The sequence below is a fragment of the Ambystoma mexicanum genome, chromosome 1q, assembly GCF_040938575.1.
Source record: "Ambystoma mexicanum isolate Mex_15411 chromosome 1q, UKY_AmexF1_1, whole genome shotgun sequence".
Taxonomy (NCBI): domain Eukaryota; kingdom Metazoa; phylum Chordata; class Amphibia; order Caudata; family Ambystomatidae; genus Ambystoma; species Ambystoma mexicanum.
The window spans coordinates 1,386,503,988-1,386,524,632 of NC_090922.1; the positions used below are offsets into that span (position 1 = coordinate 1,386,503,988).

Consider the following 20,645-nt stretch of genomic DNA (forward strand, 5'->3'; position numbering starts at 1 on the left):
CATCACAGAGGATCTCCAGGCTAAAGACCCTGAGAGCCTCTGACGTGAGCACTGTGGGGTTCCATTTCTCATTCCAAGTTTCTTAGCGGCAGGGCAGGAAAAAAACGGAAATGGATTGCATCGAAGGACAAACAGCGGTGAGGTGAGCCAGACAATGTGTGTGTGAAGCAGAGTACAACCAGTCGGATTGCAGAACCATGCGGGGCAAGCATACGCATGACCCTTCTCAGCTAACAGAAGAAATCATTGAGCCAGTAAGTGTTCAAGCATTACATAACAATCACAACGTTGCCAATTTTGTGTTGTAAGACATTGATACATAAAACTGATTTTAAAAAAAATACAAGCAACAGCCCTAGCTATATTAAAATAAATAAAAAATGAAACACAAAGGATAGAATTACTGCTGTTGAAAGTACAGTAAATTACTTAAAAAAAGATATACTTGCATGATTCAGTGTATCATTTTATTTGGAAGATGCACGGTATCTTTCCTAAAATGGCCGCTAATTTCGGCTTGTTTCCAGAGAGCTTCCTTAGAGACAGTAATCCAAGATGGCTTCCTCCATGGAAGAACAAAGAGTCCAAAGAGATCTGAGATGGGCAGGAATGGGTGGGATTATCAATAGGAATTAGCATGGGTAGGGAGGAGCCAAGTACCCCGACTCCAACTGCCCCGCCTACAGTACCTGAAAAGTATGAACCAAAGTATGTGACGTATACTGAACAGTTAAACCAGCAAAGAGAAGAGTGTGTACTCTGTGCAGTACCCATAAAAATACCTTTACCTAAGAGAATATGGGAGGTAAAGTACCCATTAAGGAAACCATACCTGCATACAAGACAATATGATGGCCATTTGAACGAGATTCCTGAAAAAGAGAAACTAAAAAGGCAAAGATGAATGGTGACGTCATACAAAAGCGACACCCATAGAAGAGATAAAAGACCAGAGGATGCAGACGATTTATGAACCATCAAGAAAGCATTAAAGATAAGTGACATACTCGGGTAGTTTAAACGTGTACAGATGCAATGAAACAATCACCAAAGCAATCATTTTAAGTTATCCACATGCTTTTGAATAGTTAGACAGCAGCAAGTAAAGGATGGTGGTTTCCACTACGCATATAAGTAGTACTGAACAAAGCAAGAAGGCCTCATTTTAGTGTTGCAGTTAAGAAAAGCAATTGAATTAAAAAAAAACACAATAAAAGCTAAGGAGTTGACCGAGCCAAGAAAGCAAAGGTCTCAAACTGGAATTGGCTGAATATTGGATACAATAAACGTCAAAGAACAGAGGGATCAAAAACAAGACCCGTCAGAGGACTATTGAAAAAAAAAAATATATGAAAAATACACAAAAAGCTCGATTTCATGGTGTCCAGTCACATGGTAAAGGGAAGTTGGACAGGCAAGATGGTCGCACCTACGCACGAGGCCGGCTGGTGCCCACACTGCCTAAAAATTCTCAGAGCACAGTACACAACTTCAAACACCAATTGACACTGGACCATTGAAGTAATGGATGATATGCTAATTGGTGGGAAGCTGGTGCTAAAACGAGCTCACCCGCACCTAGTCGTTCAGGCTGCGTGCTGCTAGACGTAGGTGGGAAAGTACTGACAGGGGTTAGGAGCCAACCAATTGTAGGGGACCACATAGTTTGGGGTCCTATAGCTTGTGTAGCGAGTGGGACGTCTTACATTTAGCAACGTTCATAGTGGCCATTTTAAGGGGAGGGCTTAGTTGCCCCCACCTGATGTTAATTATCCTACCACCTTCTTTCGTTACTCCATACAGATATAGAGTTTATACTTAGAATTTCACTTAGACCCAATCACACCCTCCATTAGGTTTTTGTAGTTTGCCACGTAGGATGACGCTTGTAAGGACGCAGTAAAAACGTCAATGATGACCAATTGTGGGTATAAAAGCCCTGTTTTTTTACGAAGTAGGTAGAGCCAGAGGCTCGAGCAATTGTTGATGTTCGTTGTACTCCGTTTTAGATACTGGACATTAAAATAGACGAACTTTGCCAAACTATGTGTCTTCTTGATTATTGATGTAGGACTAAAATCTGCATCCCTATCCATCTCCAGGGTATCTTGTCTTAAAGGGCTGTCAGAGACCACCCAGCTCAGGTGCCTTAATATTGTACCTTTTACCGAAGAATCTTTCTCCAGCCCAAAATCTGTAGATCTGGAAGCAAACGGATTGAAAGCTGTATGCTCATAAACACAGATAGGAAGCAGCACACACACATTAATTGGAAACCACATATTCAGATCTTGATTCAGGGCCTCTCTCCTACAACCTGCCTTGAGAGCAACCAGCTGTCTCAAACCATCCTCTACTCCAGACTTGCACCTGCTCCTACCAATTCCTCCTGGATTCCACTGGTTGTCTGGTCTCCTCCAACCACCTGCTTTGGCTATTCCCCAACCTATGCCTCGTCTGCCTACATCACCTCTTCTTGATCTTAACCAACCTCTTTACTGCATCATGCTGCTGTTAACCACCTCCTCCTGGTTACCACGAACCTCATTTGTCTGCATCGCCAGCTTCTGAGATTCACAAACCACCTCCTTAATTACCCCCCACCCCTTAACTCGCTTCCATCCTCACTTCCAACTTCCCCTTTCTCTCTAAACTCCTCCTCCTCCTCCTCTCCAGCATGCTCTATTCTCCCAGGCCACTCCTGCGGTCTGTCTCCAAAATCTCACCAGTAGCTCCTTCTTTAAACATGCATACCGCCTGAGAACCGCAGGTGCACAAAGCCCTGTAGCTCCCCTCGTCCTGGGCCAAACTCTCTGCGCCTGTGACAAGGAACTGTTGCGAGGGAGTGAAATTGGTTGTACTGAATCGGTGCGGCTGTGCACGCTAAATTACCTAGAAAGGCAGCACAAGCCTTTAAACAGCCGGTCTCCATCTTCGACTTCATAAACATGGTCTGCAGGAAGTGGCAGAATCCCTCCATGAAACCAGTTATTTGATCAATACTAGTGAGTATTGGGGTGCATGTCTTAATCCCCTTTGTTCCCCGAGTGATGTAGCTGTTCGTAGAATACTTTTTATGGCTCCGTCAGAGCAAGCACCTTTAACAATCTTGCTCCGCAGGTCATAGGGGACATTTCTGCCAATTCCCAAAGCCTGCACCAGTGAGGTCACAAGAAGCCACTAAGTGTACAGAAGTATGTGCAGGACAGTGCTTCTGCACTCAGCATACGCTACGTTGCATCGGGGCTGCTCAGATTCACCAATTTTTTTTTTTTATTTTTTTTTAAAAAGTGTCCCCATAATGGTGTTTTAGAAAAAGAGGGGGGGGGGTTTGTTTGGCGCAAAAGGTATGCGGCCAAATGCCGAGTTGTTGGGCCTTCCTTACTCACTGACTCTTGTAGGTGGTTTAAAGGGCCAGCATTAATGGGGTTTGTACCTGGACCCTGACCCATGGAGGGGGCGTATTGGGGGTGACTGGGATCCTCCCTACACAACCCTAGGTCCATCATCCCTTAGCCTGGGCAGGAACCTTTCACCGAACTAGTAGCACATAACCGGTAACATTAGACACCTACAAACACCCATATCCATCAGAGCGCTCTCAAAGGCATCTTGCCTCAAGAGAACTAGTGCATTTATTAAGCTCAGGGCCTAAATGCCAAAATCCCCTAATCCATTAGTAGACCTTCAAAGAACAACAATCTTAAATTACACAAATTAAATATATATCTCACAAATGTGCAACCTGCTACTTCGAATATGACCAACAGACCCCATATTTTAGAGACTGTTCTTCACTCGAATGGCTAGCCCTCTGAAAAAGTATTGCAGCAAGCACCAAGTAGCATTTCAGCAACTACTTAAAGTACAACAGCAACAAAAAATATTGGGAAAAAAAAACAAACAAAATCACCAACCGATTGTCCACAAACTTTAACAGGCCAGTGTACAAGGATCAACCTTGTAACATGCGTGAGCTTTACAACATTGTGTGCCAACTTTGTTGTACCATTAGAGCATATTGCAACATGCAGTTCACTCATGAATATTTCTATGATTTAGTACTACTTCGAAGACAGCATGTCAAATGGTCATTGCAGCCTACACAATGCCCAAATTCTGCACTGGCATCTCCATAGGGGGGGCCATATCAAACATCACATTCGCTTTTTGCAGCCAATATCAATTTAGGCACTTTTTCAGTTCTGAATCCAAGACACCATTAAGCAAGGCTATTTTTCCATTAGATTGCATTTTTTAAAGGGGATTCCTTATTGAGATTACATTCTGAATGTGGTTTCTTCAGCTGTAATAAGAGACGTTAGCACTGCAGTGAAGTTCCTATGCCAAAACCACCAGAAATGCACAGATGACAGAGCAGACCGCCATCAAACTCGGAATTACAGAACAGAAAATAACAGACCGCTCTACTGGCCACACAGAGGCTGACTTCACATATGTCCGTTTGGGTGTGGCAAAAGGAACCCATCATTTTGGTTACCCAAACACAAAAGCAACATTGAACATCCCCTTTTCAGGCCCCAAATTACACTTGTCTGTGCGCACGGATACACTTAACAACTAAACCGCACACACTAGAGATCAGTTATATGCGCTTCTTCGCAGAAATGGATTCAAGCCTATGCAACACACAAGACCCGTAGATTCCAATTAAATGTGCTTTACATTTGTAAAGAAATGCAAAGCTCGACCCTTCCATGAAAGGTGGGGGGGGTCGCCTATCCAACCTTCTCAGAAATATATGCTTAGTTGGTGAATTATGTAAGAGCAAGCATTTAGAGTCCAAGGGTTGTGCATATCGTGAGCGATTTGGCTCGTGCTCGGTCCTTACGAGAGCCCAGACACACAATACCATCCAGGGTTACCTCGGACGCCTAGACTGGAGCCCTACAAAAAAGGCAAGTAATAACAAACCTTCTTAGACAATTGGGATTGTCATACATATGCAAAAAAAAAAAAAAAAAAAAAAAAAAAAAAAATCACATTTCATGTGAAATATGATTAACAAGCCACATTATCTACCATTTGGAATTTACAATATCTTAGTCTGCTGTTAATCACATGCATTACATGTGTAGACACACATTCACTCAAGGATAGGAGTGCTGCCACGGTTACCTTTTTACATTGATACCTTTGAAGTCTTTTAGAAAATACTCCAAAACAGAATGTCTCAATAACGGCCTTTGTGCTGGATGTGAAAGTGGGAGTTCCCATGCATCAGCTTAATCACGTATACTTTGCCATACCTTTACTTCTCCTGATGCAACGTCCCCTATTATTCACTTTATCATTGTACCCCCACCACTTCTTTTTTACCCCATATTCTACCCTCAGCCACACCTTCACCCCCAAACCTAAGCTAACGTTAACTACATGCATTGCAACCTTCACAATGTGAAGATGGAGACTAAGTAAAAGCATGAAAAAGTATATTTATGACAAAAGTAAATGGGCCTCATTAAGAGTATGGAGGTACCGGGGAAAAGGGTGTGGAAAGAGGAGATCGGCACACAGGAGGGATGTTTCTGGCTATACGCTTTTATTGGAAGTAAAGTAAAAGAAAACACTGGCTGACCCTAGTTCTGAGAGGGGTTTTCTTGCCTCAAATATTAAAAGTGTATTACAATGTCAGTCTAAAAGCAAGGAGTGAACCGTGATAGCCAAAAGTTCACTTCTGGGTGATTCAAAATTATATGTTCTTCTTAAGGGATACAAATCAAAAGTCTCAAAAAAGGTTCCTTGGATTTAAGTTCCAATATGGCACATCTTTCATCTTCACAATGTTAAGAGAAGGACCCCCTCTTGAATTCCTTTTACAATGTCCACAAACACCTGGAGATAGTCTCCCATCCCCTAGTATTTCCCATAATTCTCACAGCCTGCGGGGTTCACCATCCTGCCAAGAGCTGTGACTATAACAAAAGTAAACGCGTAGTTTGTTATTGGGTGTGGATCCCAAGTCCTCCTTGAATTTTCCTGATTCTTCAGTTCGTATCCTGTTCACTATCCTGCAAGGTATTCTTGTTGTTGGGTCCCAGGACGCCGTTCAGAGGCAACTGGACAGCAATCTGCATGTCTAACACAGAAATCTGCGCAAAAAGCATTAAATGGGATTTCAGTTCAGTAATGCTGCTCAAATTCGCCATGCCCTTTTCATCACTTTTTGCAGATCATGGGGCATTGCTGGGCTTTTTAAAGTGCATCTCGAATACCCAGAAGAGACAGGTATACACTTTTCCTTCAGTTTACAAATCAGTCTATTCAGACATGCATCCTCGTGTGCCAATTACTATAACACCAAACCCTACTCTATCACAGCACAATCTATACTTAAGGCTCAGCCTTCCCCCATTACAATCCCAAAATCCCTATAGATTTTTTCATGTATGGAACCCTGCACACCGCTGACGCGCTGGGTATAAAGCACTTGCTCCGGGTATACAGAGGGCACGCAACCCCATAACGTCCTAATCTTTTTGTTGGCCTTTCCGGGCTTGCACTCCCCCAATCCCATGCTCACTGTGAAGAGACCCTTGGTTCCCCCAGTGCATCCCAGGCTTGGAATGAGGGGAGTGAGGAGGACGTACTGGGTCCTTGGTGAGTAGGAGACGCAGAGCTGGGCCAGGCGATCTCGCTGGGCCCGCTCTCATGCGGCAGCCTGGATCTGCATTTGGGGCAATGTTGAGCTACTGGGGTTCGGGGGGGCCGCTGGGAGCAGCATCTCCTCGCATTCTCAACGTCTTTGCAAGTCGAAGTTGGGTATGGAAAGCCAAGATTGAATGCACAAGGCAGAGGAAGCGCTCCAGGGATTGGAGTGGCACCAGAATTTCCTGGGCCAATTTGCTTTCAGTAGACCTCTAGGCACAGCCCAACATAAGGGGTGTATCAGACACTTTTGCTCCCTAAAATAAGCAAACACTCCCAAAGAAGAAAAATAGTGAGTAAATATGCTCCCAAAATAGATTTTTTTTAAAAAGGAAATCGGAAGCAGACACTTAGTTGTGCACTTGCCTTCACCCGCAGAGCTCTATGGAGATGTTATTGTGCATTTATATAGCACCTCATATACCATTGGTAGGATCTCAAAGTGCTGTGGATTGAATGCCTCCAGGGACCGTATTCCAGGTCAGTGGAGAGAGAAGGGTATAATAAAGTGCTTGGGTGCACTCAGTGCTGTGTTTATTTGCAGTGGCTTTGTGAGCTCAGTAGAATGTGTGCAGCAAGGCCGTTGACCTCGGGTCTGCATTCTGGCAGTGGTGGTGCTTGTATGATATTATGTATGCAGCAATGCCAATTTCTTTTGTGGGCATTAGCTGCGTTCTAAAAACTGTTGAGGCGTCATGTAGGTGAGTAGGTATGTGTGCTGCTATGCCAAAGGGGTATAGCCGCATTAGATTGTTGCTGTAGAGGAGAGAGTGAGCATGGTGGTATGTGCGAGTGTGCACGGATTGTTTGGTGACTGTAACGCTCACCTGATTCTCGCAGAGGCGCCGGTCTTGACTGGGCGACTACCGTATCTTCAAAGGTGATGTGTAGCACCCGGTTGGCTCTTTGGGCTGGACCTCTGTGCACTGTATGCCTGACGTGTAGAGTAAGATGTCTTAGGTAAGTGAATGCCGAGCTCTCCATCTGCCTCGGGGCAGGGTGCTGTAGCCAGTTTCTTCACTGGATAGGTAGCGCAGGCCTCTTGACTTCAGAGGACTGCTGTCCGTCGTTTACTGCACGAACGGTACGTTTCGAGTCATTCAAATGTTTTTTTAAAGTCTTTAGTAATGATGTCTCTTGTTTTGCAGGGTTCCGGCGATGGCGGATGACGGGCTGAAGTGAGTTGAAGATGGAGCCCGTGTGATGAATAGAAGCGCCTGGAAGCACGTGAGTAAGCGCTTGTTGCCTGCTTCACGATGCGCTCTAACTGTCTTTTTATTTTGCAGGTACGAGTTCGGAGCGGCTGCAGGGTGCCGGAATACCCACTGGATTAGATGTGGAAAGGAGTAATGGCACGTGAGTATTAAAGTTCCCCAATGTCTTTAAACGCACCTTGTTTTGTCTTTCAGATGCGGATGCAGCGGCGAAGGCCTCCGGAGCGTGCGAAGAGTTGGTAAGCTTTTGTCTTTCGGATGCCGGAATGCAGTATGAAGACCTCTGGAGCGCACGAAGAGTAGGTAAGCCTTTGCCTTTCCGATGCCGGAATGCTAACCTGTTCTTTCTTGTCTTTATAGGTGTTGCTGAAGACTGGATTCAGGATGGTAAGCCTTTGCCTTTCAGATGCCGGAATGCTAACCTGTTCTTTCTTGTCTTTATAGGTGTTGCTGAAGACTGGATTCAGGATGGTAAGCCTTTTTCCTTAGGCCCAGGACTGGATGCAGAAGACACGATGAGCGTCCTGCTGCAGAGGGTGCAGAATAACGCAAAGCAAGATTCATCCACCGGGTGTGGTTTAAATAGCCTCCTGTAGTGCTTAGATGTCTCCTTCCACAGCCACGCCTAAGTAAGAAAAGAGTTCCTGGTAAGAAAAGAGTTCCTGCCTTCCAGAAGAGTTCCAGTGTTCTAAATCTAGGGAGTGGCTCCAGCCCCACCCAACAGGAAAAGTAGTTCCAAACAGAAGAGGATCAGAGGCTCAACTGGCAGGCAAGTAAGCAGCATGGTCTGCTGCAGGTAAGTCCACCCAAGCATTATGAGCCCGGCGCTTCCAGCGCTGGGACTGGGCATATTTATGAGCCTGGTGCCACTGGCGCCAGGACTGGGTCCAAAAGGTCCCAATTGGGACTGGTTGGCACTCGGAACCTGGGTTATGGATCTGCTTCCAAGGGAGTTGGGAAAACCCTGACCTTTTGGAAGCAGAGATCATGACAGTGACCCCTGTTGCTGATTTTCTTCCAGTGTTCGCTAAGCTGACAGTTTCTATTCTAGAAGAGCATTGGTTCTCTGAGAGAAATTCTCTGTCTGATTCTTCGCCTGCTTCAGAGCCTCTTCCCATGAGGTGGAACAGAGTCAGTTTGTTTCAGAAGCTCGGTTATAAGTGCTGGTGGGCCCATTTTCCAGGCCCCGGGTAATAGTTTGAGGCAGCTGGTTGGGCATTTTCTTCGTAGAATTGTAACACATTATTGTACCTTCCGGAAGCTGTGAGTGCTCAAGAGCTCATCAGATCGAAGGGAGTATTGCCTATCTGCAGGTGACTGCGCCCCGGGCGAAGGAGTTCATTGCATCCATTTCTGGGCTGATATGGGTAACCTGGCTTGATCAAAGACCACCTTGTATGCCCGATCGATGACATCATCTGGCCCAGTCGTAATGTTTGAACCCAAGTGCCGTTAGGTTCCAGAAATTGTAGCTCTGCATTTATTCCCAGATGAGTGAAACTGACACAGGTTAGCAAGAGCAGGCCTGATTGTGGTGTTTAGAAGATAAGTGCAATTGCGCTCTGGTTGTGTAGTTCTCCGTATCGATTTACAAATAAAATTGACAGAGGTTGTCATCGCCTGGACTGATATAAAGTGCATACTCAGGAAGATAATGATCAAGTTCAGTCCAGGTGAAGAACTGAAGTGTTAGTAGGACTCACTTGAAGGAAGGGTATTGGTCGAAGACCCTGAGCGAGCCCAGTCATAGCGCAAGAGCATGAGTGTTATATCTTGGGTTTGGAGTTCTGGGCATGAGATTGTAGCAAGGTTTAGGGGTGGTATGGTCGGCATTATTCTAGCGTTGAAATGGACTGGTCACTGGAGCCGGCTTCCGAGCCCCAACTGTTCCTACCTTCCTGTCTTGATGCTGTGCCAGCCAATTCTGGCCATTGGTGGTGGGTCAAGTGGCCCAAAGCGATTCCTTGATATAGGGGAAATGCCATGTTTTGAGTGCTTTCCAGAAAGCCATATAGTCTTGGCTGTGTCAAATGCTGGGAGGGTTCAGTAGGCAGATGTTTATGTTTAGACCAGTAGTGCCACATGAAGAAACTAGTACAATTTACTTGCTGAATCGAGGAGGCATAAATGTATCTATTGATGCGCATGAATACCTAGGTGCAAAGAAATATTTATTAGAAAAACATTGCCGTTTTAACATTTCCTCCCACATAATCTTGTCTGGAGCAGCTGTTCCGTTTTCTCTCCTCTGGTTTGTTTTTCCAGCCCTGAAGACCCTGCACCCATAAGCTCACGCTACACAGAGCACTACCAAGCGCATACGTAGACCTAAGAGACGAGGGGCTGGATGGGTTGCCTTTGTCTGAGGAGTATAGCTTCAGCAGCACATACATACGAACAAGGAAGCAAACATCCGCTAGAAAGTCAGATTAGAAGGAAGTAATAATACCCTTCAAAAGAAGGCGGGTTATTTTGTAATCCGTGCAACCGGTGACTCATCACGATAGCTGACAGCCATGGCCTTTCTGCTGTGTCAAAACCTGGACATTTACAATTGGCTCAGGCTGTGGTCTCTAACTCAAAGTCTACAAACGTGGCAGAGATAGTCCACCACCACTCGTTGGCCAAGGAACTCCATATGAAATCCCTATGCAGCACTACAGGCTCATTATCCCAGCACATAAAAACCACACACACACACACACACAATTGGTATTATGCAGTTATTCTTGGCCAATACATTACAAGTGAATGTTGGAGCACTTGGAACATTAAAGGTCCCAGACTCATGACAATGAAATACCTGAGGGTCCAGAGATCGGGTAGTAAACAGACAAAAAAGTAAGTAAACAAGGGCCAGTTAAAGACCAAGAGCGGAACATGCCCCCGGTAAAAACAAAAGATGACCCTGGCCTGATGGTGCAAAAGGGCCCAGGTAAAAGCTTAAGATGGCAAGGAGTACAGTAGTAGTGTATGGACTTCCCCCACACTGTAAATAATGGGAAGTAGCAAGTAAGGGTTGGCCACCGAAAAAGATAATGCTCAAAGACATGTTAGAAGGAGCAATTCATGAAGGTAAGGTCATAACAAGAGCCCAGCAACAAAAAGTACACTACTATGAATGGTCGAGAACGAAAAGGTAACATGGAAAACGCGGAAACGCCCTGGTGGCGTGAAAACGTATGTAGACACCATACTGTATAAATTAACAAAAAACATGCTGAGGAGACAATTACTAATCTGGAAAATCTATTGAAGATTTATGCAACATGTCTACCAAGAGTTTTAGAATTCAAAACAAATCCTTTTGAAGATCTGGTTTGTGTAGTAACACGCACTCTAAAATAGCGGGCAACTAAGTAGGCATGAAATTTTAATTCGAGGACACCAAAATTTAAGGGATTAAGTAAAACAATAAATTGCTGGGTGTGCAGAGAGAGAAAACTGAACCAAAAAGGTCACATCTCTAATTAAATGACTTGGAGATTTGCTTTGTATTTTAATTATACATAGCCCCGGGTTTTTTGGTTGTAGCCCCGGATCTTTTCCAGACCTAGAAACACACCATATTGATCCACCATAAGGGCGCCAACAAAAGGTAGAATAGAAAAGTTTTGCCTTCAATCCCCAATCCTACAAGGGCCATAGAGTTGTAATTACTTTGCAAACGAACGACAAACGAGGAAACGTATACCCACAATAGAAACACAGACTTGCAATACTAAAAATATATATCGAAGCCCGAGTAGGGTGAAACGCGTCGTTCTTTCTTGCATGCTGCTGCTGCCTTCCTTGTCCTCATACGTTTTTTTTTTACTAATAAAAGGACTTTCTGGCTGTACAGAAAACACAGACTGCGTGTGGATTTATGAGGACTAATGAAGTTTTTCAAAACAATTACAATCGGAGTGCCGTTGCGCCCAAGACTGAATTCCAGTCTGTTTTGTTTAAATAAATATATATATATATATACACACACACACACACACACACGTTAAAGCACATCGGTCTGTTAAGAGCTTCACAATCATGCCAGCCCACACATTGTGGAAAGCTCATTATAGGGTTGAACCATCCAAACGTCCCATGCAAGCAGGCACTGTAAACGCAACATCGGTCCATTTGGAGGGTCTGCGCACAATACACGGGTGCATATATATAGAAAGATTCTGAACAAATTGAAGCATAATTTGATAGAAAATGGGTAGAAAGGCAGCGTGGATTGCGACATGGCAGAAAGCACTATGGACGGAGGCCCACGGCATCTCCTGGTATCGATGACATTTGCTAGGGCCACGCAGCGACTAAAGAATGAATTGCACACAAATGTTAAAGGGCCACACGCAGAGCAGGCTGTCCGAGAAGAAAATAGGGGCCCCAACTAACCTATCCGGGAAGGGTCGTGTGCGTGCATCGAGATTACAGAAATACACTGGTTTCCAATTTAAAGGGGTTCAGAACGACAGGTAGGTCTGATGTAGGAGATAAATGGTGGTTGGACAAATGGTAAAAAATGAGAGGGATGCGCGATGTGCATAGGCGGACTGCCACCTCTGCTGGGCAGCAGCGCAGGCAGGGATGGAGGGGATTCAATAACCTCTCTCACCTCCACGATCTTCTCGCATTGGGTCCCTTTTCCGGCCCCGGGCCCGCCCAGCACGAACACTACCAGTGGCTTCATTGCAGAACTGAGAAGAGAACGGAGCGCGGTGGGAATGCGTGGGAACGAGCCGAGGACACGGTACAGCATGCAGCCAGGAACTAAGGAAGTGGCAAAGGGCAGGGCACACCCAGGGCGGTGACGGGGAAGCAGCCTTGCTGGCAGGGTAGCTACACAGGCAGTAGCTACACAGGCGAGTTGCAACTTGGAAACCGAGGTAGGAGGGAAAAACAGTAGTGGGTGGGAGGAGAAAGCCGGCAAGAAGATCAGGAGTAAACATAGAAAAGAGACTAACAGTGAGGCCGTATCCACCGCCACACTCGGCGCCATCTTAGAATGGCGGCCTATGCGCTCTATTGCAAAAGCGTCTCTGCCGGTGCTGTTCATTTTGGTTATTAATTTTAATGGAAATCGGTCACACTGACATGTTGTTCGGTAGTTTCTGGAAATATATTTGTTTGAAGACGTTTACCCAATAAGTGCTCTAGATTCAGCGTTATGTGTGCCACACACGTACACTAGCAATATACCATTAGCCACGTGGAACTGAGCGAAGAAGGTCTTTGAGACAAGAAATACAAGTTTCGTAGAAATAAGCAGTGTTGCCAGGTCGGAAAGAAAAAATAAGCTGAGTGCCATTCCAAAACAAGCCCAAAACAAGCTGACTCCCATCCAAAGAAGCCGAAAAAAACAAGCGTGCGCCTCAAAAGTTGTGGAAAGGTCTCAAAAGTAATAAACATAACACAATAAGAAAAACATAGATAGACAGAACACTGACATTGTGTGTTAGAACAACAGTATTTTATTGCATGGTGACTAGAAGTCCCAAATTGCAAAATAATATGGGCCTGAAATACATTGTAACATGGCCAATTGGAATCTGAAAAGAAACAATGCCATCCTGAATACATCTCTCTGAGAAAATGTTATATATAGATTCCAATAACCCTCTAACCCAGTCTTGCAAAAAAAGTTTTAAAAAAATAAATAAATAAAGGATTTTAGTGGATAATGCGTCAGCACTAGGGATATCACCAAGATAATATTGCTATAGAGTGACTCCTGCTAAACTATAACAATCCCCTTCTTTACATGTCAGTGTGTCTGTCTGCATGACAAAACATTTAAAGTGTGTGTTCTTTTTGCAAATGTTTAGGCATTTGACGTTGATGCGCCACCTGGTGGGCAGTAACGATCCCATCAGTGGCAAACACCTAAGCATATGCAAAATACAGGGGTCACCCGAGAGCAAGGCAAAGCAGCAATTGCCGTCAAGTGCTGCCAGCAGGATGCAACGTGTAATGGGCTTAACTGCAATATAAACAAGCCCAATTACACGCACACAGATGGACCAACAAGCGGACAAAAACCGCGACAAGCAACCTCCAAATATTATAAGCGACTTTGAGCAAAAACAAGCCCAAAGTCGCTTATAATAAGCGCACCTGGCAACACTGGAAATAAGACAAGAATGACCCTCCGTCCTCTGTAATGGATCCCAACTTTTCACAGTGGGCTGGAGAGTCAGTTGTGTGAGTTACCTGCCCGCCCCCCTGCCCATTGCCCGCTTACAAAGATTTTGCACATTAAAAAATGTGCAAAGACCTTCCCGCAATCCTGCATGATTAAAGGCCATATTATGGAGCCCCACACAACGTCAGAATTCAGATTTTCCATACATACATTATAGAAAGTCATAATTCTATTAAAGACAGGAGGAAAAGGATTATACTGTCTCATCACTTTACTGTTCGAGAAGCATCATTAAAAACAAATACAATAACTCAGCAAAGTGAAAACTACAAGTAACAACTGTTTAAAGTCTTTTTGCCGATCATCTGTTATTGAACTTTCAAAACATGTGACCTTGTCCACTCTAATGGGCAGCCTCTTTAACAGGGGCGTGTTTGGTCATGCCCGGAAATGTGTAATGATCTTGTCAAAGGAGAAAGCAAAAACAAAGAGGTGATGGCTGAAAGGTTTAGACTGAATCTTAACCACTGGCATTGCTCGGGGCAACCCTCCAGACCATCGTTCTTCGCCTGCCAAGCCATTACAGAAGGGGAAAGACCACGGGACGGTCTCTTCCACTGGTTCTGCTCACAGCGTGGCCTTTGGTCTGGGTCTGGCACTGTACAGAGGTCTGGTCTGGTCTGCTATCGGCACTGCACAGCGGTCTGGTCTGGTCTGCTATCGGCACTGCACAGCGGTCTGGGTTTGACGGGTTCTGGATACAGCTCTGCTTTCTGGGTCTGGTTCTGGCACAGAGTTCTAGCCAGAAGCAGAAACAGCACAGCCCGGCTGTTTTATTCTGATGTACCCCTTGGAAGTCTGGGGTAAAATCAGTTTGCAAGATTGGAAGGCCAGCTGAGAAGAGTTCAGCTTGCAGTAGGCCCTCTGCTCCAAAGTTCTGGAATCTGGAGTCTGGTTTTCTTGTGCAGAGTGTCCTGCCAATGTTCAGGTGATGAGTGAATCTGGAAGTTCTCCCACTAAGGCTTGCCATCCTTACTTATAGCAGAAATTGCATCACCAAAATGGGTGTGTGCGTGGGCATAACTAAGCCTGCCCCTCACAACTTATCATTGGCCAAATTCTCCTCTCTCCCTTGATTGGGGGAAGGAAATGGAGTGTCATTGTGATGAGGTATGTTTATGGGTCAGAGAATTCTCCCCTTGTCACTTTTCACACAAATCTATTTTTGATTCAAATGCATATTTATCTATGTACAATTTTTCTAATATTATATGTCCAGTTAACATATTTTCTGTAGCGCCAAACTATCCGATCCCTGTCTTTGTAAAATGTTGTGTCCACTTCTGACAGAATTCTGCCCTTTTCATCCAGAACACAATATCTGCATTTTTCCAGAATTTACACAAATGTGCGCAAGGAATATGGGGATCAGATGATGAAGTGTCAGATTTTAAACATACAGACATTTGGAGTAATACCCTATTTTCCGCTACTAACCCCCAGTACATACCACAGAGTCCTAACACCTCTTAAAATGTGCACAGAAAAATCACAGGAATAATGATATTATTTATATAATTTTGACAATTTTGTATTATGAATTATCCTTCTTTTCAAAATTATGCTCTGGCCCAGATGGGTGTGGTTAAGTCCCAAAGCACATGGGGGAATTTCTTGTTCGTCCCTGCCTCCAAGCTCAGCTGGCTCACAGAGGCAGTGGCCCTCCCAGTTCCTTCCAAGAGGAAGCCATTTACAACCTCCTGCTTTAGCAATTGCTTTGAGCCAAGGGAAGTTCATTGTTCTGTTTCCCTGCAGTCCCAGGAACCCCTCCCCTGATTCAATCACAGAGGTGTAATCTCCTTTTGGTGGGGGCAGCAGAAGGCAGGCCAGGCCTGTGAATGCAGTTGCTGGGCAAGTTTCAACTCCTGTCGGGGGTAGTTGCCGGCATAATTCCATCCCTTTAAGCCAGGCTTCAGCCAAATGTCACTTTTGTTCCAATTTTTCTTCATTCAAATCAAACTTAGAATTTTTACACATGCAGCTAGAACGCTGATTCAAAAACAGTTCAAAACTGTGACATTTAAACAGTTGCGACCTATGTGACACTCAAAAGTAGGTCACTCATTTATTTTAAACATTTCGATTTTAGTGGCTTTAAATCCAATTTCACTTAAGCTGCTGACATACCCAGCTCAGCCAGTTTTGTTATGAACATTATTTTAGGCTCTTCATCTTTCCAGACTTTGTATGCACACAAGACTTCATTCTACCAGACGTCTGCTGGTGTTCAGTAAGATTTTTGAATATCTTGCAATGTTTGAAATAGGCATTTTGAGCTTGCATTCAGAGAAACAAAGGTGATTTCAAAGCGCTTTTTGAGCTAACCAGCACTGCTGTTTTTCCTTTTGCACCACGTTTCACTCATGGCGTTTCTGGCCCATCATGCTCGCACTGGTGGGTGGCAGGTCAGGCGGCCATTTTGGTGTGTGCAAAAACTGTGCGGTTTTCCTGGATTCTGGCACAAATGTGGGCTTTTCAGCCATCTTGGATTTTCTAAGCCCACAGCACCAAATGTTGCAGCATAATAACTCGAACATGGGTCAATCTACCTGAGAAGTCCCCCCGCCCGACTACGCTTTGATTTCGAGTCGAGGGGGATTCGGGTGCAAAGGATGTTTTGATCCACGTGAAGAGGGTCATCTGCTTCTTCACCTCAGTGCTGGATCATCTGGTTCTCCCAACCGGTTCTGACTTGGAGTATTGGGCGGTACCCTGGGCCCCTCGGGGCCGGTCCCTGGGTCGTCCTCCTTGGTCAGTCTCCATGGTTTATCTCTCCTAGGATGACAAAAGCAAAAAGCGGCAGAAACATATTCGTAAACATTTCCCCACCACTATTAATGTGGTGGGGTGAACATATACATTTTATCAATCAGGAGGCATTTGCATTCTTATAATTGTATTTTAGAGACTATATGTGGGATATTTTAGGGTTGGAAATTTATTAATCTGGAACGTCTTCCTCTGGGATTGCAGAGGACTCCTCCAGTTGCTGCAGAGTGTGCCTGGGATGGCAACACTTTAGGTGATTAATATGGACCCACTTGTCTTCCCCTTCTGCCAAACTGCCTTTGGGGATGCGGATCTTGTAGGCGACTGATGAGATCTTGTCTACAATTTCAAAAGGTCCCTTCCATGTAGGCAGAAAGTTCTGCTGTTTGGCCTGGTTCCTTTGGAAATTGTATAGATAGACCCGTTCTCCCACATTGTATTCTTTCCTAGTAGTCTTCAAATCATAGTGAGTCTTCATGCTATCGGCTGATCTTTCTAGGTTTCGCTGAGCATAGGCAAAAGCATGTTGAAGGTGTTTCCTTAAATTTTCAACATACTCATGAGTTGTGGAGGCATTGATCAATGTGTGCTCTTGGGTCCTGTAAAGCAAATGCTGGGGAAGCACCATCCTGCGTCCAGTCATCAACTCAAACGGTGACATTTTAGTTGCAGATGAAGGGGTAGATCTGATGGCCTTTAGGACAAGAGGTAATCGTATATCCCAACTTGGCCCAGAATCTGCCACAAACTTTTTTAAGATGCTCACAATGGTTTTTTTGTAACATTCTACTGCACCAGAAGAGCCTGGCCGGTAAGCACTATGTAGCTTCCTTTCAACCCCAGTATGTCCCACATCTTTGTCATTACTTCGCTAGTGAAATGGCTACCTCTGTCTGACTCAATCCTTTGGGGTAGACCAAAACGCGAAAAGATGTGGTTTATCATCAGGGCAGCTGCTGTTTCTGCCTTGCAGTTTGGGGCCGGGAGACATTCCACCCATTTAGTAAATAAGCATGTCACCGTCCACATGTACTTATTCCCCCAAGAGGAGCGAATCACGGGGCCTATGAAGTCGACTTGCAAATCTGACCATGGGAGTGTCATCCCCCTCTTTTGGAGAGGCGCACGGTGTGTGAGGGATGTTGGCGGAAATTGTGCACACACAAGACACCCCTTCAAGTATTGGTTGAAGTGTGGCCAGTATTCAACCTCTCTTAAGATCTCAAGTGTTGTATGAAACCCCCTATGACCGGCGGTGGCCGCATCATGGGCGTGACTTAACATCAGGCTTCGGAAGGAGGTACGGACCACCTACTGATCATGGCCAGCTTGGGGTTTCCTTACCAACAAACCGTCTTGGATACAGAACATTTTTGGACATTTTATCAACACTCTGAGGTCCTCTTTCCCAATGTAATCGGTATCCGTCAGGGGAAAGTTCTCAGGGTCCTCAATGTGTTGGTAAAACTTACCAATTATTGGATCCCCTTTCTGAGCCGTAATCAAATCAGCATCTGGGGTCTCCTTACTCCATTGTGCAGTTGAAAGATCATTGTGAGCATTTGTCTGGGACCTAGTGATAGCAGTCACCTGGATTTCCCCCAACAGGGACTCAATCTCTATTAGATTCCCTTGGATGGCTCTGGTTTTGGCCAGCGGATGAGCTGAATCATTTCCAGTTTTGTCTGGTCCCTCTACTTTGAAATGACCCTTGATTTTTTTCCAGTAGATGGTCATACCATTCGAGGAGACCAGATCATCAATATTTTGGATTAACTTCCCATGTTTCAAGGGTTTGTTATTAGCACATAACATGCCTCTGGTTTTCCAATTAACCAGGTGCTTCTCGAACCCGTTCCGTACATAATCTGAATTGTGATTATGACCAGTTCGTGGAGTTGATGTGGGACACCAGTGAGGATGGCTTGATGCACAGCCATCAACTCTGCCACCTGACTACTTCAGGGACCACTCTTGTACCCAGCGGAGGGTTGTGGGGACTCATTCACCCATGCATTCCCTACGCCGGCCACAAGTTATTTTTCCCCATTGTTGTCAACATGGTAAGAGCATCCATCCACATAGACAGTGGGCATTCCCTCACACTTGTCTTCTTCAAAGACTTGGTGTGGGGAATTAAGGTATGCCTCCATGTTGTCCTTGACTTTTAGACTTTCGTCCTAGAGACAGTTTTCTCTGGCACAATCATGCAAGTCAGCCAGACCTTGCGCGATGGGACTCTTCTTGTTTTGGCCATATCTGACCTCCACAGGAAAGCCTTGCATTGACAGAATCCAGGAAGTAATTCAGGAATTACTTACATTTCCGGCCCGGATTCTGCCACTTTGGAGATATTGCAGAGGCTGGTGTGGAGTCTCCACTATGATGTGTTCCCGCTGGATAAACAGGTGGTAATTCTTCAATGCCCACACTGTTGCCCGGAGTGCCTTCTCACAATCGTTGAATTTTTCCTCCACAGAGGATAAAGTTGTGCTCGCATAGGAGATTACTTTATTGTCCTTGTCATGCTTTTGATATAATACTGAAGTCAAGCATGTATTAGAGAACCCTGTCTCCAAGAAAAAATCCTTGTTTCTGATAGGGTAAGCTAGGCAGGGCGCTTGTGAGAGGCTTCATTTGAGCTGTCTTACTGCCTCGGATTATTCTGGACCCCACTCCCACTTGACCCCCCCTTTCAAGAGATGAATCAGGGGTCTAGTGATCTCTGCGTAGCCCTCAATTAACTTTCTGCTGTAATTAGTCAGTCCAAGGAGGCTCCTTAGTTCCCGCAGAGTTGTGGGGCCTTTCAGTTTCTGAAGTGCTTCCACTTTCTTTTCCTGGGGACAGAGACCCCGAGGAGTAATCTCATGCCCCAAGAAATTGACACGGGTTCTACACCGCTGTGCTTTCTGAAAGGAAAGTTTTACTCCGGTGGCCCTCAACTGGGTAGGAACATAACGCATCTCCGCTCTGTGTTCCTCCACAGATGAACTTTTGATGAGGACATCATCTACATAAGCCAGGTTACCCCTTGCACCCAGATCGGGCATGGCCTTGTGTAGGAAAATGTTGAATTAATTGCCGAAGTTGAGGTATCCGAAGGGAGTCCGGGTCCATGTGTACTGCTGGCCCCCAAAGGTAAAAGCCAGTTTGTATTGGTCCTCCCTACTGACAGGCACAGTCCAGTATCCATTGGTCAGGTCTATTGCAGTGAATACCTGTGACCCCTGGATCTGGGCCAGCCCTTGGTCAATGTAGGGAAGAGGCCATCGAGAAGTATGGACCCGTTTGTTGAGCTCCCTAAGGTCGGCGCAGAGTCTCCACTGGCCGTTTGGCTTCAATATTCCCAGCACCGGATTATTGAAGGTGCTGTGTACTGGGCGGATTATCCCCCGGGACTCAAGGTTCTTAATTATTTCAGTAAGGGACTCCATGGATGCGAGAGGCAAGCGATATTGCTTCACAAACACTGGAGTCATGCCAGGGTTTGTGGGAATTGTTGTTGTGTGGATGTCGGTGCGACCACAGTCATATGAGTCCACCGCAAACAGATCTTGAAAATCCAAGAAAACTTGTTTCAACTTTTGCTTCTGCTCCAGAGTCACACAGGCATCAGCTATGTTGACTCTCTCTTCAACCATCTGCCTGAAGCCTGGAAAGACTTCTGGTTTCGCTATCTCAGCGGCCTCCTCCAACTGGGTGGAGAAGTCCCTGGTCAGAGTGCTGATTTGGAATGGTGGCTGCAGGTGGGAGAGGCAGCCCTCATGGACCTGGAAAATCACCTCATCCCTCCTGAGGTC

At 45.3% G+C, this 20,645-nt stretch overlaps 1 protein-coding gene across 1 annotated transcript in view; it reads right to left on the reverse strand.

Moving 5' to 3' along the window:
* CMPK1 (cytidine/uridine monophosphate kinase 1) overlaps positions 1-12,794 on the reverse strand; it is a 144,121-nt gene extending 131,327 nt beyond the window's left edge. The window contains exon 1 of the mRNA XM_069642241.1: positions 12,490-12,794. Coding sequence (XP_069498342.1) covers positions 12,490-12,633 — 144 coding nt within the window. The 5' untranslated portion in view covers positions 12,634-12,794. The remainder of the gene's footprint in view (positions 1-12,489) is intronic.
* Between the last annotated feature and the right edge of the window lie 7,851 nt (positions 12,795-20,645).